The 16,596-nt window shown below is 36.0% G+C and overlaps 2 protein-coding genes across 3 annotated transcripts; both read right to left on the reverse strand.

The window, feature by feature from the left end:
• Positions 1 to 94: 94 nt before the first annotated feature.
• On the reverse strand, positions 95 to 9,411 carry LOC120623867 (testis-specific serine/threonine-protein kinase 6-like). 2 transcript variants are annotated; one of them, XM_039890143.1, is made up of 7 exons: positions 8,784 to 9,411; positions 7,941 to 8,712; positions 6,994 to 7,124; positions 6,577 to 6,681; positions 5,466 to 6,243; positions 5,145 to 5,295; positions 2,414 to 2,489 (listed from the first exon to the last, which is right to left on the reverse strand). In XM_039890143.1, exons 1-7 carry the CDS (start codon positions 8,877 to 8,879, stop codon positions 2,486 to 2,488), a joined length of 2,037 nt encoding a protein of 678 aa, XP_039746077.1. In that variant the 5' UTR covers positions 8,880 to 9,411; the 3' UTR covers positions 2,414 to 2,485. The 2 variants fall into 2 exon arrangements, with proteins under 2 accessions (XP_039746076.1, XP_039746077.1); XM_039890142.1 differs by lacking the exons at positions 5,145 to 5,295; positions 5,466 to 6,243; positions 6,577 to 6,681; ... (1 more) ...; positions 7,941 to 8,712; positions 8,784 to 9,411 and adding exons at positions 95 to 466; positions 857 to 988; positions 3,226 to 3,834; positions 4,297 to 4,738 and having other exon boundaries at positions 2,330 to 2,489.
• A 146-nt stretch (positions 9,412 to 9,557) lies between these two features.
• Positions 9,558 to 16,370, reverse strand: LOC120623865 (ER degradation-enhancing alpha-mannosidase-like protein 2). Its single transcript, XM_039890140.1, has 8 exons — positions 16,028 to 16,370; positions 15,209 to 15,505; positions 14,157 to 14,400; positions 13,506 to 13,656; positions 13,100 to 13,279; positions 12,170 to 12,426; positions 11,239 to 11,483; positions 9,558 to 10,342 (listed from the first exon to the last, which is right to left on the reverse strand). The coding sequence occupies exons 1-8, from the start codon at positions 16,129 to 16,131 to the stop codon at positions 9,646 to 9,648; spliced, it is 2,175 nt and encodes a 724-aa protein (XP_039746074.1). The 5' UTR covers positions 16,132 to 16,370; the 3' UTR covers positions 9,558 to 9,645.
• Positions 16,371 to 16,596: the final 226 nt, after the last annotated feature.

A 16,596-nucleotide genomic window follows, 5' to 3' on the forward strand; every position in this document is an offset into this window, starting at 1 on the left:
TGTTTACCTTTACAGTTGAGAAGTAGGTATTAGAGCTGCGTTAACATCGAATCTCTTGGAAATATAATATATAGAAATTTTTGTATGTACATATATAACTCGAACTGACTTGCGCGCTTTTTGAACATGTCTGTTAACCTCGAGGTTCGATTTTGAATGTGCTCAAAATACAATGTGACTTTTGTAACGGACCCTTGTCTTCCATAGCTTTGTAATGTTAAGATAAATACAAAGTATTAATCGACGGATGAGTTATCATCGTCATATAATATCATTAAAAACAACAGCTCGTTTATACAATAATGTATTAAATAATTTTTACAATAACTTAAATAAATATGAAGTGTAAAAGTTAATAAACACTGGATGAATGAACAATATTTGTTTTTCTTTTATTCTTTATCTTCAAACAAGTGCTGCGATTTACCAAAATTTGAGTCTGCGTGTTTTAATACCTTAAGTCCCTCTGAAAAAAAATGTGAGATTCATAAAAATAAATAAAACATTCAAATAATAAGCTTTTTATATTTATATTATTTTAGGCGAACTTTGGAGCGAATCGGACGTCTGGAGCGAACCATATTGGTGGTTCTACACGGTCACATTTGGCACCGTATAATCAACATCACTATGACGGCCACCGACTACGCCTTTTTTGTTGAATATAAGATTTTTGATGCTAAACCAGGATTCAAAACTTTTAATAGACACCTACTCGTTTTCTGTTATTATGCTGCATAATTTTAGATATCTAGTTTAATTTTTTTAACATAAGAGTACGAACCGTGGAGAAATATATAATAGCAAATAAAGTTTAATTCCTGTCCTTTGAATTAAATAAGTTTAAAATACAAACCTTTTCCCCTTCCTTTGCGTCGCAATTCAGCTAGTCTCTCAACTTCAGTTTCTTCTTCTATATGTTCTTTTTCCTTGCGTTGCGACTCATCTTGGGCTTGCTTTAGCAACGATTCCTCCAGGAATGTTTGTTCTAAAGGAAAATTCGAAATTATACCAATGAGACTCAAAGTTTAATTACTCTGGGACGGAAATAATTTTTGTGACGAACATTGTATATTTTGTACTTGAATTAATCCTTTCATCGCGAAGCTAAGGTGAACTATGAGGAAGTTAAAAAATGTAACTTGAGGACGTAATGAACTTTTCTCGCAAATACGCTTAATTTAGTAGTTGTTGACGCCATAATATAAGCAAACTTCACGTATTATGGAAAAATCTTTGATATACTTTTATTTTAATCTTGATAAGTATTAGTGTGTAATTGTTCGTAAGTATGTAAGTATATAATAATAACACCCCACCAATTGGTTTCTCTTGGTTTTCCTAATCCTAAGGTTGCCTGGAAGAGATCGCTACTAAGCGATAAGGCCGCCCTTTGTATCCTACTTTTTAAGTTTATTTTTTTTGTGTCCATTTGCACGACTCATGATGCGAAGCATCAGAGAGTGCTTTACGATCGAAAAATTTTTATCGCCTCATTTCGGCGGCTATTTTTATTATTATAGCCTTGTTAGTTCACGGAATCAAGATATTTTGCATACTACTGTCGAGATAATTTAATGGAGATTAATTCCATACTTTTAAAAAATTGATTTACTGCAATAGAATTGGAAAAAAACACCAAAATAGGTCAAAAAATTTCCCGTCCGTCATGTGTGAAACCCGAAAACACTCTTGACAAATTTTTTTTTGAAAAAATTCTAATCGACGATTGTAAGTCACTGAATGCGAATGATTAATTAATTCAGTGTAGTTTAATTGCAATTAATAAAAAACGAAAACTGCAAGACTGTATATCTATATATATCCATGTAAAATTAACATGGATGGTGATATATCTATATCTATAGATATTATATACATTTTATTCTACCAGGGGCGCCTGTGCATCACTTTCCTAGTACAGCTGTTTTAATTTTTTTTTTCTTTTTTTTTTTTTTTTTTTTCTTTATTTGATAATTAAATGGGCATTATGAGTCGTGCACTTTTGGATTTTCCAAATTTTATATATTTTTTTTTTCCTATTTGTAGTGTACAAATAAAGTGTATAAATATAAAAATAAATATAAAGCAATTACATTTTCCTTCATCACCACCTTACTTCATCCCGCGGGTGTTGTGCGTAGCGACTACATCGAAGAACGGGCAGCAGCGCTCTGTGTGCTAGACGCTAGGTACTACCATATACTGCGATCACCAACCTGTCTGTCCCACATGGTGATTGTGGTCAAACCCTCGAATTAGGAGTGGTCTTTATTTCAGCAGTGGACTGTCACAGGATGATGATTGATGTTATTAAAGTGCAACTCACTAGTGAGCCTCGGGTCCATTGAGATCCAAGGTCCGTTGAAAATGATGGCTGCGGTCGGGCGCGCCTTGGCTTCGGGGTCCATTAATTGCGTCACCTGCTGCTTACACTCCGTGGACAGCTGGTTCACGATGCCGGTGCGGAAACGCCACTTGCGCATCACCTGTACCAAGATACCTATTTTTGTACAAAAAGCTTCGAAACTTTAATGATAATATGAGAGATTCAATGATTGTCTACTGTCTCAGTAGTACAAGAGCTTTTTTGACATAGATCGTCCGGTGAAAAACTACCACCTCGCTTACTTCTGCCACCAAGCAGCAATGCTGTATTTCGGTCTGAAATGTTTATTTCCAAAACATCTTAAGTCTAAACAATTTAGTAAATGGTTTTCTTATTTTATGGGATGGGGCATCCATGTCGCCTTAATTATTTATTTTAATACAAGCTTCTGAAACTAAACTTAGCAATCGTGCATATCAGCTTTAGTGCCCTTAACCCTTAGGGTTTATTAAATACAGGCACATAAGGCTTAAAACAGACACCTCAGGTAACAGGTTGATAGACACAGCCAGTGGCGTGCACTTCATGAATGCACAAAAGCACTGCATACCCTAAGATTTATATATAGCCCGTATAAGAGGAGGATTTTTTTCCATTTTATGCAACTTTCCTGCTGTATGCATACCCTGGTAAGAAACCCAGTGCACGCCACTGGACACAGTCTGTGTATAAATACATGAATGAAACAGTATATTTTCTTAAATGAATGTATACGACAAGGACTGCTGTATTTGGGCTAGGCGCTAAACCGTCTCCGGCTCTGTCGGCCTACAAATTAAAATTTTACCAACTAATGAAAATACGCCTTGCGATAAAAAAAAAATGTTACAACTCGCCTGTTTCTCATACAGTTTCTTCACAGACGTCTCATTAAAAGGCAAGGCTTTGTTAAGCATCGTGTACAATATGATACCAATGGACCACATATCCGCCAATTTGGGCAAGTATGGCACACCTTTCAGCACTTCAGGAGCTGCATACGAAAGCGAGCCGCAGTATGTCTCACTCAACACGTCCCGATCTCTCTGGCGGACATTCCGAGCAAACCCGAAATCTGTTATCTTCACATTGTAATTCGCCGTGATCAATATGTTCTCACACTTCAAATCTCGGTGGGCTATATTCATGGTATGAATGTAGTTGATTCCTGATAAAATCTGTCGCATCCACAGCCTACTCTGATTTTCGGGCACCGCACCGTTTTGTGACAGAAAGTCAAGCAGATCGCCGTACTCGGCAAAGCGGAGGAAGACAAAATATTTAGCGCGTCGTTGAAATATGCTGGACACGTGCACTATGTGAGGGTGGTTGACGCGAATCAGTATGTCCAGTTCCCGCGGTAGGAATTTCGTTAAATAATCGCGCGGGGCTCGCGCGGTGTCTATGACTTTGCAGGCCATTATTGTGTGTCGAGTTTCATCCACCATATGTGTTGCCTTAAAAACCTGAGAACAATGCATCCATAACTACACATAGAACCGGAATTCCAATCCTCAGATAAAATTGTAAAGTGTACGGCCGAGCGATGATGCACCATAGCAGACAGCGGAATTTATTTTGAATAATTTCTTTATTTATAACGGTAAACTATCTGGTAGTCAAAATAGCAGATAGTCGACAAATAAACCCTATCTCACAATTGCAAAATTCTATATCTTCGAACTGAGGGATAAACGCTTTAAGAGTTTCATACGGGATTTAATCCGGCAATTTATGCTAATAACCACTAGATTGTTATTTAATATTTTATATTACATTTCAAAAAGCAGAACTAGTGGAATTTTAATTCAAAAGCGACAGTTAAGTAGTTGCAGAGGTACATTCCTCCCCTGTTCTAAAAAATATTAAGGTGCGTTCCATGGTTGAAAATATCAAGAAGCTGATTGGGGGTCGCACAACGTACCTACCTTTGCATAAGAACCCTCGCCGATAATTTTGTCCAAAATGAATCCTTTTTCTTCCAATACTGCGACATCTGACTGTGTCGTACTTAGATCTAATTTCTCGGTTGTTGGGCCCATTGATGTAACTGGCACTTGTCGTGCATAATTTATTTAAATTTCACCTTCCTCAGTGACATGGTGGCGGAAGAAAGTTGTGGTTTATTTACAAATATCTTTTATCTACAAATTGCATTACATTTTGGAAATTGTTCTTTTAAGTTTGCTACATTTTGCCAAAATTGAAAATGACACATTGACATAATGTTATATCAAAATATATTGATTAAATCTAAAGAGTATTAATGCGACCTCGACTGATTTTAATTAGTCAATAGGTTTTTCAAAGAATACTAGACAATGCCAAAGCAGGAAAAATAACAGCAGCACTAAAGAGTAAAATTCTATGTTAACCTCTACTTATGAGGTGTATGCGGTGTTGTTATGCTTATGCTTTATGTGAGATTATTTTATTTTTATGATATTAAAAGTTAGTCCTTGACTGCAACCTCGCCTAGGGGTAAATGATGATGCAATCTTAAATTGCAGCGAGCGCACCTTTAAGGGATATTGCAGTTATATTAACACCAACACCGCAATCGGTTTCTACACGACATAGTACTGGAACGCTAGATCTCTTGATAGCAAGTCTTTGGCGGTAGGGTGGTCCCTTCGGCTGAAGCCTTCGACCAGACAACAGTTTTTTCCCGTTGAACTTTTATAATGCCATTGGGTTAAAATGGCAAAAGTATATTTTTGACACCGCGAAATCTTTTGTTACCAAGCAAACCACAATTTATATTACAAACTCTTACCAAGAAGATGAGGAATCGACTTGAGCACACGTAGTTTTCACATCTGAGGCTTCTGTGAGATAATTATCTTTCAAAGGTTCTGATACTTCCAATTTATTTTTCTTCTCTTCTCTCGCCGTATTGTAGGCTGTTATTTCTTGAGGCGTCCATTCTAAAAGGTTGCAATTTATTTTTAAATGTAATTCAATTACAAATGATCGGTAAAACACACAATACGTGAAAAACATCCCAACAACTAACGCCATATTCGAAAAACCCACTCGGGGTTTCTCGAATTAGCTCCACTGTATCCAATTTGGAATACAAAGTGATAAAACTTACCCAGTAACCTCGAATCCATTGCAATCCACTCACTGTTAATGATATTACCGATTTTCAATCTACGTTGACTGTTTGGCTCCAACATCTGAGCCACAAGCCTTTTGCAGTTGGCGGACAAGCTGTCAAGATACCGTGTTCGAAATTTCCAGTTCTTGTTCATTTGTGCGTGATACAGCTGCTTTATGTGTTTATCTTCGAACGGCATAGCTCTGTTCAACATAACGTACACGACGATACCAAGGGACCAAACATCTGTGGGCTTCGGGAAATATGGAGCGCCTTGTAAAATCTCCGGTGCGGTGTAGGATAAGGAGCCACAAAACGTCTCGCTGGGAATGTCTTTCATTTTCTTATCAACGGTTATACGGGCGAAACCGAAGTCAGACAGTTTAGCGTTCTGGTTCGCAGTTAAAAGAACGTTTTCACACTTGATGTCTCTATGAGCTATCTCTAGTTCGTGCATGTATTGTATCGCGAGAGCCAGTTGCCGCGTCCAAATCCTCGCCTGATCCTCTTGAACTGCCCCCTTTTGCAGTATGTGATCCAATAAATCCCCACTCTCCATATACCTCATGAATATAAAATATTTACATCTCCTCTGAAATATACTGTGTGTGTGCACTAAATGTGGGTGATTTAATTTTATCAACATATCTATCTCCCTCGGTAGGAATTTATTTACAAAATCTTTGGGTGCCGTACTCGTGTCTATAACTTTGCATGCCAATACTGATAGTTTGTCATTTTTATTTGGATTTCTGTATTCTGCAAGATAAACCTGAGGGATACGAGGCGTTGCGTTTAACGGATGCTATACAAGTTGATGACTTCAAAAAATAATTTAGGAGTTACTTAAAGTGAATGATCATGTACCGACTAAAAATAAGAATAGAAATAAAAAGTTGCGATAAGCCGCCGTACTGCAATAAGTAGGATAATACTTAATTTTATAAGTAATTTTTAAAAAATTAAGTGCAAACAGATATTCGTAAGCTTCAAATAAAGTTTTAGTTCAATAGGTTTTCGAATGGATCACCACGAAAAAACGTTCAATCTAAGTGAATCTAATCTGACGTTGAAGATAAATGTTTACAGAAAAGGAGCAAAATACCTTAGCATACGACCCCTCGTTTATTTTCTTTATCATTTTATAGCCTCGAGTCGCAAGTGTTAATTGTTCCGAACCAGTTAACCTCAAATCATCTTCAATGGTTAGCTGCATACAATGCCAGTTATTTCAATTATCTACAATAACATGCATGCCATCGCTACTTGACTTTATATAGGTAGAGAATATATTTACCTTTATTTTTCCCTCCATTTAATCCGATCTCTTATGCTTAACTGTTAGGTTCGCCAAAGATTTTATCATTTCACTAACCTGCACAAACACAACTTTATTATTATTGCATTATGTAGAAACATAAAGTAGGTATTGGTGAGTAGCATATGTAACTAATATTATGATCGATTTGCGCAGTTCTACTTCTAATAAGTGCCTACTGGTAAAACAAATATGGGTAGATACCCTATTAGATTCCTTGTGGTCTCGTTCCAGGATGTCACCTTGCCTTTTTTGTGGCTTTCTGTGAATGTCAGACAACTTTCGTCGCTCTTCTCTAGCTTTCTGGAGCGCCGCTGCTTCTACTGCGTTCAAAGCTAAAAGTTCAAATGGAGGTTTATGATTGAGATACATCGATTAATAATATGACGTGGACTTAGGTTTCAATAGGTTTGTAGGCTTCATCTGGAATCGTTAGTCGCCGTAGTTATTGGATTTAATCTATGAAATTAAGTTACCAGATCTAAGTTAAATATTTGTGTGAAAGGCTTCAGGGGTAAAAAAAGACCAAAGGTGATATCGATGGTGTGTGTGGAAGATCAGCGGAAGAAGGAGTGGATAATAATGGTTGATAGTAGAGTAGAATGATGTGCTGACCCCATCTTGATTTGGATACGATCAGGAAACAAGAGCTATGAATGAAATAATCTACTGTTTATATGTTTTTTTTACTGCGAGATTATTTATTTTGACGGTTTTCGGGGTCCAAGGCTTTCGCGGGTTTGATTTCCACAACTGGAAAATGTTTATATGTATATTCTAAGTATTGATGTATATTATTCATAAAAATATTCATCAGTCGTCTTAGTACCCATGACACAAGCTACGCCTACTTTGGGGCTAGATGGCGATGTGTGTATTGTCGTAGTATATTTATTATTTGATTTATTTAATTTGTAGTATAGCAAATTAAGCTTAATTTTCATAAGTTTCTATTGTGTTATAAGCGCTGTTTGGTATTGCTTTTCTGTTTTTCTGTATTCATTAATTTGTTAAAAATACGTCTTCAGTGAATTCAAAAATAAATACGTCGAAATCAAATTAGCAGTGTTTTTTAAACCAAGCATTCTTTCGTTTTAGTAGATAGGCTAATAATATGAGAAAGGTCTCAGAAACGAAATAAAGTCTTTTACTTGTGAGTCTGCTATCCATAGCAATCCAATCTGAACATAGAACTTGCGTAGTCGAATGTCTTAAACCCGGATCAGGTTCCAGTAAATGTTTAACAACGGATTTGCACTCTAGAGAGATAACACCTGCGACTTTTGATCTGAATCTGTATTTCTTTCCCATCTGCTGTTCATAAAGCTTTCGCATCCGGGTATCATCAAACGGCATAGACTTGTTTAACATCACAAATAACACTACGCCAAGAGACCAGAGATCCGTCGGTTTGGGCAGATAAGGCTTGCCTCGAAGTATCTCTGGGGCTGCATAAGACATTGAACCGCAATACGTCTCACTTAAAATTGGCTGGTCTTCTTCGTCAACGCAAAATCTAGAGAATCCGAAATCAGATAATTTCACATTAAAGTTCGCGGTCAATAAGACGTTCTCGCATTTGATATCGCGATGTGCTATTTCCAATTCGTGTAGATATTGTAAGCCCAGTACAAGTTGACGTAACCACACCCTCGATTGGTTCTCGGAAACACAACCGTTCTTTAGGATATATCCCAAAAGATCGCCATTTTCGCCGTACCGCATGAAAATATAATACTTCGTTTTTCTCTGAAATATACTGTGGACATGAATCAAGTGGGGATGATTGAGCTTTATGAGAACATCTATTTCGCGCGGTAGAAATTTTATTACAAAGTCTTTCGGGGCTTTCAAAGTTTCAATGATTTTGCACGCGAGTGTTATTTTACTGTCATCTTTACCTGTGTATTCTGAAAGGTAAACCTGTAAAATTAAGTAAGAAGTTAGCTTTTAGGTTATAATAAATAGATATCTATATTTATCAAGCGTTTTACCTTAGCATAAGCTCCTTCCCCGACGAATTTAGCTAATCTATATCCTTTAGCAGATAACGTATTTTCTTCTGATACAGTAGTTTTCAGTTCGGTCATGATAACATGGATCAAAGTGAAATATGTAACATCCTGCTTTGCAAAGCCCACTTTCCGAAAAGAGTCCTCGGTCGGCGAGTGGGTTCGCGCGACAAGGTGCGGGCATTTTTATTTTTGGGGTAACTATTTTACATTTTTGGAATTTTATCTTGATAGAATGACAATTCGTCAATCATGACAGTAACTGCTACAGCAACGTGACACATCAAAAGATTTTTCTTTCAATCTTAATATTGAGATATAATTCTGCCATTGTCTATGGTCTAGAAGCTAGCAACTATTTCTTGAAAGAAGTGGGCCTTTTGGGTGTCCATCTGCCATTCTTTGTGAACGTGAATATTCACCTCGTGATGCTTAGTTTGACAATTTGCTGAATACTTTGTGAGAATATAAAAGACAACGTGTTTTTCTAAGTAGGTATAATAATTTGCTGAATATTTAGTTCTTTATTGAGGAAATAAATCACACTTTCGTGCTAAGTATTACAATTTGCTACATATTTATTCGTATATTGGGAATATAAGCCAAAACGTGTCGCTTAGTATTACAACTTTCTAATTACTTTATGTGGACAGGAAAATTACAAATATCTAAGAGCAATGGGATTTTCCAAAATAAAATAGAGTATTTCGATAACAAGTTTTAAATAAATTTATTACAAACTCTAATAAACAATTGAGAAATAAATTACAAATTGAAGCAACAAATAAAAGTTCATGATCAACCTAAGATTTTCAAAGACGAAAACAATAAAGAGAACAAAGGATCATAAATCCAACTGTTTTTTATTTAGGATCTCTCCGGCAATTGCTAATCTTTGCATGAAAGTGGGCGCTGGTGTCAGCAAGAAATTGTATTTGCGAGTGTGCGGGTGTTTTGGGTACCTTTTTTCTTTACGAATTCTTTCTATCATGTGCTGTGGCTCACACTTCGGTTTTTTCTTCCAATCACTGTTCAAGAAATCTTGTATAACCTGTGGTAACATTTTTACCGCATCCTTCGCCTTAGTGCTACTGGGTGGTTCTAACTTTTCCGTTTCATACTTCTGAGAAATAATTATATCGTCCACTTCGACTTCTTCATTTACTGTTATTTCTGATTCTTCGGTAACCGTTTCGTTTTCACTTTCGTTTTCATTTGAATTGTTGTATTGGCTGCTGATGCTTTCTTTTAGTTTATCACCGAGACTTTCATTTTTTAAATTTTCTCTTTCGGTGCCATCTAAATTAACATAACCCGTCCTCGTTTCAGTCTTAATGGGAACTTCCTGTGCATTATTATTGTCACGTTTACTTAAATCGATAATTTTGGCCGAATTCATGGGGTCATCATAATAAACAGCCTCTTTGTAATAACTAGTGGTGTTTTTTACTGGCTCTATACCATCTATCATGCTCATAAAGTGAATGTTGTCTTCGTCGTCTAACATTTTGTATATTCTATGCACCTCGCTAACGTTTATGCTGTAAAAAGATATAGCAAAATTACATTGGGAAAGATAACGTAAATTTGACGGCCGATTGGCGCAGTTTGCAGCGACCCTGCTTTGATTCCCACAACTCGAAAATGTTTGTGTGATGAGTATGAATGTTTTTCAGTATCTGAGTGTTTATATGTATATTCTAAGTATTATGTATATATTTCATAAAAATATTAATCAGTTATCTTAGTAACTATAACACAAGATACGCTTACTTTGAGGCTAGATGGCGATGTGTGGATTGTCGTAGTATAGGTATAATATTGAAACAAGCAACAATTCTGCAAATATTTTCGTTTCCCAATTTCGAGTTCATATAATGGTTATATATTAAGAACGGATACGACTTAAGTGTCAATTAACAATTTTGTTCAAGAATGTCAATGTTTTACTGCATTTATATGCATTCACTAGGTTTATGCCGCGTTTTAGCCATAGTTTTAATAAAAAATGGTCTGTTACTTAATTATTGTTTAGCTTTTCATTAGTATTTTTTTGAATTGATTTAGTAATTTCAGACATACCACATATATACAAACAACAAAAAAATTCAACTCTCTATGATAATAGTTCATCAATAGTCTATAACAGACCACTGGCCTCTCCCAACGAAAGAATATGCCCATAATCATCGGGCTGGGCAGACGGGTTCGTGATCGAAGCAGACGGTAGTAGTAGCACAGAGGACACTGCTGCCCGTCCTCCTGTATATTCCTTTAGGCGCCTCGTACGACACCCGCGGGAAGAGGATATGTAGTGACAAATGTATTCTGATCTGCCGTCACCACACGACACCGGCTTAATACTAGTCAGTGAAGATAAATTTGGCGACTAGCTTCCACCGGATAGCTCCAGATTTAAGAATATATTTGTACTTACCCCTGTCTAGATTCGTGGCAACAATACAGCATCGTAGGGTCGATGGGATGTGCCTCAGTGTTGAAAATGTAACCACCCATGTCGACGATACATTCCCCATTGGGGGTGTTTATAACCGTGCCGTGAACTCCGGGGTTGTGGATAAAGTTATCCGGGTCAAATAAGAGATAGAGATATTTGGTGGTTTCAGACAGAAAGAAAGACTCCATTCTGTCTTCTTTACGGTGATCGCGGACATCTTTTATCTGGAATTAATTTCTTATAAAACTCCTGTACCTGAATATTAAGATTTTCCTATGAACTAGAGAAGATTCACCTATGAACTAGTGTTGAGAGATTTGACCTTGAATACAATTTTCATAGATGCAGAAGTTAAGTTGGTTCCAACATACCATTTCTCAATCATAAAATGCATATAGGCTAATAAAAATCACCACTAATAAAAATGGCGGATTATGGGTACTATTTTACTATGGGTGCTTTCTTGAAATTGATACCCAAAAGACAGATCCTCACTCAGTTTAAAGAATACACTATACATAAGAGCTATTTACAATTTACAATAATTGCCAGTGCTTTCTGAAAAGTACTTTATAATAAGAAAGGTTTTATAAAAATTCAAAGTCTCTTGTAACCGCCAATACTTATAGGTAATGGTATAAACCAAATTACCCTTGCGTAGTCTGTAAATTGAAAAGTCTCAATTGATTTTGACGGGATTTAAACGTGCAGGCGCCTTTGTCACGTATAATTTAAGTTTCTATTTTCCTAAAGAAAGACTGTACAATAGCCGCTGTAACTCTTTAGTCAGCCAAAGGTTTGGCATAGTATTTACTCTGTGACTTTGGCATGGAATCAAATCGAGGAAATCTGTAAAACCGAAACTCTCCGCGGACAAGTTCGCTAATATGCAATTAAAAATAACTAATACCGTAGCAAATCCACAAGGTGTCCGTGCGCTGTGTTGTATGCTTCTCAATATGTCCTCTCCCATTTGCAACAGTATGGGATCTCGAGTATCCCGGTATAAATACATAATAGATTCTATGAGCTCCGGTCTCAAGGGATAACTCTCCCTTGAGGGTGAAGCTTCACCGGTACCAAGGTTGTACACTTCCGGAGTGAAACCGTACTGTTTCCATACACTGTGGTAGTTGTGGATTATTCGCATTGCTGTAGAACTTTCACCTATTACGATTGGGAATACGGTATTTGTTAATTTTTAAGGTAATAAAGATTCTATAATAAACAGTGTTTGTTACGCTATCGAGGAACTCCTTAGCGATAGCTCCTATGCGAAGAAAATGACCGCTGCGCTTTCAAATTCAAATTTCATCTTTTTCAAGTAGGCCTAGTTTATAAGCACTTTAGAAACGTCTAGTAAGTCTGTTTGTAGCGACTCTACAACCGGTTCGGAAAGCAGATTCTTTCGAGAAGAGTACTAAGAAGTACTAGTAGAAGAAGAGTAACTAAGCAGATTGCTCTTCTTCAATATAATTTTACAGTTTATAATCTTAAGAATTTTACTATCTTGTTTAGAGCGAAGTGGCCTGCTTCCAAGCATTATTTGTTTAGAAATTCACAAAAATTCAAAATATACTAATATTTAGGTCCAAAATTACCTTAGGAATCATATTATAAAAGCATATACTCAACCCCACAAATGGCTTCATATCTAACAACATAGAAAAATGATTGTTGAATCATAAAATTATGTTGAAAATTCAACCGCTGAGTTTATTTGCTAATTAGAACATCCATAATACCAACAACTTTTAAGTAAATTATGGGTAGAGTTGTTTCAGCTAATCTACTTCATTTTAAGTATCCTTTATTCAACTAATACTTTAATGATGCTCACCAATTAAACTAAGTAGGCCAGGCCAATAAGACTCCAGCGATTGGAACACAGGCAGTGTGACGTGCCCCTTTAACATAGTAGCCCAAACATACCAGTCGTCCTTTTTCAAGTACTTGTCTATCACTTGACGGGCTTCATTGAACATAGACATCAGCTCGGGACGCTCTAGCAGTATTGCTCCTAGAAAAAAAAACAACTATCTAGATTATTAAAGAATAATTAAACGGTTAAGAAATAATAATTCGAGGTTCACTTCTGAATTACTAAGAATTCTTTGCAGATATTAAAAACACCAGTTAGATGGTGTACAATTTCTGGACCAAGGTCACCAATATTGTTTTATTATTATTAAATTCTTTATTGCACACACAAAAACAAAACACATTAAAAAATTAAAAATATATACCTTTAACTAAATATTCAAAATAAGAGTCAACTCCACCGCCTATACCAGCATCTTGGGCTGTCCATCTACCAGTCATCACATCTATATGGTTACCAACCAGTCCTATTGGAGACTTGTGGTGATATAGAGCCTTAAGTGCATTGTATGCTACCTAAAACAGAAGGACCTATAATAATTTACTAAGTGGTCAAGTCTACCTCAACTATTTAGCATGCATTATCTTGGATGCTTTTCTAAAAACTATTAAAAAACAGAATTGTTTATTATCTTTTAAAATACTACCTTTCTGAAATAACCGTCTATAATATATACCTTAAGATTTAGAATCTTTATGTTGTATTTGTGTATAGTCCAGAGGGACCACCAGTGGCTTTGGCTGTGGCTACCCTACCAAACAGAGATATGCCACCAAGGAATTTAGCGTACCTGTACAATGTTGCTTAGATACTGCTTGGGGGGATGGGAAACTGCCATAACCCTAACATGTTAATGCGCAACCGTCTCAGACTTCATCATCACTTACCACAGGTTGTGATAAGAAAAATGAATTGAGGATTTTTTAATATCGCAATTTTTCGGAGTACCACCCCTACTCGTCACCCTCCCCACCCTTTTACCCATCTTGCCAGTGTCCTATTATAATTGCCTTACCTCTTCATACAATGGGTCGCCAGTAAGCCTACTCAGGGTACCAAACTCTACAATATATGTACCAACGCCAGCTGTGCAAGTTATACTGGTCTCCCCTGGTGGAACTCCAGATCTCAAGTTGATTGTGCCATATGGCATTCCAGTAGTTGTGTCAAAAGCGGCGATAAGTCTCTGAGCGACATCCTCTGCAAGACGGAGAAGGGGCCCATTGCAAGGCCAGCCAGGTTCTAGTTTCATGCCTGATCTAAAAAGTTTAATACAAATTAATAGTTTATTGGGTGTCTCACAACTAGGCAAAGATAGGAGAGAGGTATATTGAGAATTGAACCAATAGCAGGCTTAAACAAAAACATTGAAACTGAAAATTATCTTGGATAAATAGTAACATCATCATCATATTACTCCAGTCTTTTCAATTTATGCGACAAATAAAGTCGATTGGTTATTTAGATTGTGAAGGACTAACAAACAAACTTTTGCATTTATTATTTTAGTAAGGATTGAACTGAGTAGCCTAGCGAGTGTGTGGGGAACATAGCTTGAAAGACTATTGAACTATGTGTCCTAAGGTAGATTTTTGGTTGTTTGTAGAACCCCACAAAATGGATAGATGACATAAAATGAGTAGTAGAAGTAATATAGATCTCATCAATTAATTTTGGTTGTCCTTTTCTACAAGTTATTTTTCTTTCATGGAAAAATGTCTTTTTCACAGCATATTCACATTTATAATATAACTTAGTATACAACGTCTAACAGAATTACGAAATAATATTGAAGGATGTAAATTGTATACTATGTTTATATTTCATAAGGAATCACCCTGTAAAGATATGAAATCAAAAGAAGCATATTTATTTTTCTGTACCAAAAAATTCAAAACATTCTAAACATTCAAGTGTTTACTTATGTTAACCCCAATGAAGATTGCTACCTCCAAATCCTGTAAAATATTATTTCAGTTTTCATTTACACATTGTATGGGGGAATATACATAAATAATTATTTTTAAATTGCTTAAAATATAAAAGTTCAAAAATTAAACTACTCACTTGTAAGACAAAAGATGGGCACTAAGCAAACCTCCAATGATTCTTATATTTGTTTCAAATACTGACACATTGATATCAGTGTCAAAATTCTGTTTCTCCAATACAATATCAACAACCCTATTGAACTCTGTATAGTTCCCCATGATAACAAGCATGTCTAGTGCATCAATGAGAGTCAATGAGTAACTTCCCCATGTATCCATACCATCACAGCTTAGGGGGCGTAATTCATCATAAGGATATGCATATCGTAGATAGCTATCATATGCATGCTGGAACATTTCTCTGACTTCTTCTCTGAAATAAATATTAAAGTATTATACCCATAAAACAAAAGTAGTGATAGCCTGATGGTTAGAGCTTCAGCCTCCCTTTCGGAGTGACCAAGTTTGATCCCTGGCACATGTCTTTAATTTAATTTAAGAAAGTTAAAATATCTTTTGCTTTATCAGTAAAGGAAAGCAACATGTTAAGTGTACTCCATAAAATTCTCAAAGGTGTGTGAAGTCCGAAGTACCAATACGCACTAAGCCAGCATGGTGGACATGGCCTAAAACCCTTCTCATTCTCAGAGGAGACTTGTCCACTGAGCCGGCAATGGGTTGATCATAATGGTGATGCTACCCATGAGTCCGAATAAAATCTGCTGTAGGTGGCCCTTTGCATAAATGGCAAGCAAGGAGAACTGGTGAATGCTTGTAAAATAGGTAACATCTGGTGTAAACAGAATCATATCCTTATGTGATTTAAATGACTGTACTTTAAATAAACTAATATTTTAGGAATTTATACTGATTCAAAAACTTAAATACAACTCACCTTAGTTTTAAAATATCATATTTAGTATATTCTCTTATGGATAGGCATATGTTACACTTAAGAGATAAAATTATAAATAAACTAATAAATGCTTTATTAAACATAGTGACTACTTGTAGAGGTGGTGAAGCACATAAATAATTTTAAACACAATGGTTAATTTACTTCACGCGCGATTATTAATTAAATTGCACTTTGTCTTCATAATTAATGTAACTCAATGGAGGACCTATTTATTTATGATGAGTTACATAATTTTATACCTAGTGTTTATATCGTGGCTTAAGATCTCCAAGAACTGTAATTAAAATTTAAAAATCAATAGGACTATCCACGGAATCGATCCCACATCGTATGTCAGTTGTCATAACAATACCAAAGACTAATTACACAAACACAGCGTCCAGACTGCACACGTTTTTGGATAATTTTGCTATGGTCTAAAAGTTTTTTAGTATGAATTTTGTTTTAACGCCGGTGAGTAATTTCGTTAGACTAGGGGTCAACAAATAAAAATAAGTATACTAAACGCAGTGTTTGTATCCTCCTTATAACGTAAAATCATAGAC

This window comes from Pararge aegeria, chromosome 5 (assembly GCF_905163445.1).
Source record: "Pararge aegeria chromosome 5, ilParAegt1.1, whole genome shotgun sequence".
Taxonomy (NCBI): Eukaryota; Metazoa; Arthropoda; class Insecta; order Lepidoptera; family Nymphalidae; genus Pararge; species Pararge aegeria.

Bases quoted from the DNA above. Each gene is read 5' to 3' on its own strand.
- LOC120623865 (XM_039890140.1), bottom strand. From the start codon at position 16,131: ATGTTTAATAAAGCATTTATTAGTTTATTTATAATTTTATCTCTTAAG. The intron at 14,401-15,208 runs GTGAGTAGTTTA...TAAACTTTTTAG, and splicing joins GCCCATCTTTTGTCTTACAA to ATCAGGCATGAAACTAGAAC. The intron at 13,657-14,156 runs GTAAGGCAATTA...CTTCTGTTTTAG, and splicing joins GCGACCCATTGTATGAAGAG to GTAGCATACAATGCACTTAA.
- LOC120623867 (XM_039890143.1), bottom strand. From the start codon at position 8,879: ATGACCGAACTGAAAACTACTGTATCAGAAGAAAATACGTTATCTGCT. The intron at 6,682-6,993 runs GTATCTACCCAT...CATTGTATGCAG, and splicing joins ACCACAAGGAATCTAATAGG to CTAACCATTGAAGATGATTT. The intron at 5,296-5,465 runs GTAAGTTTTATC...GCAACCTTTTAG, and splicing joins AATGGATTCGAGGTTACTGG to AATGGACGCCTCAAGAAATA.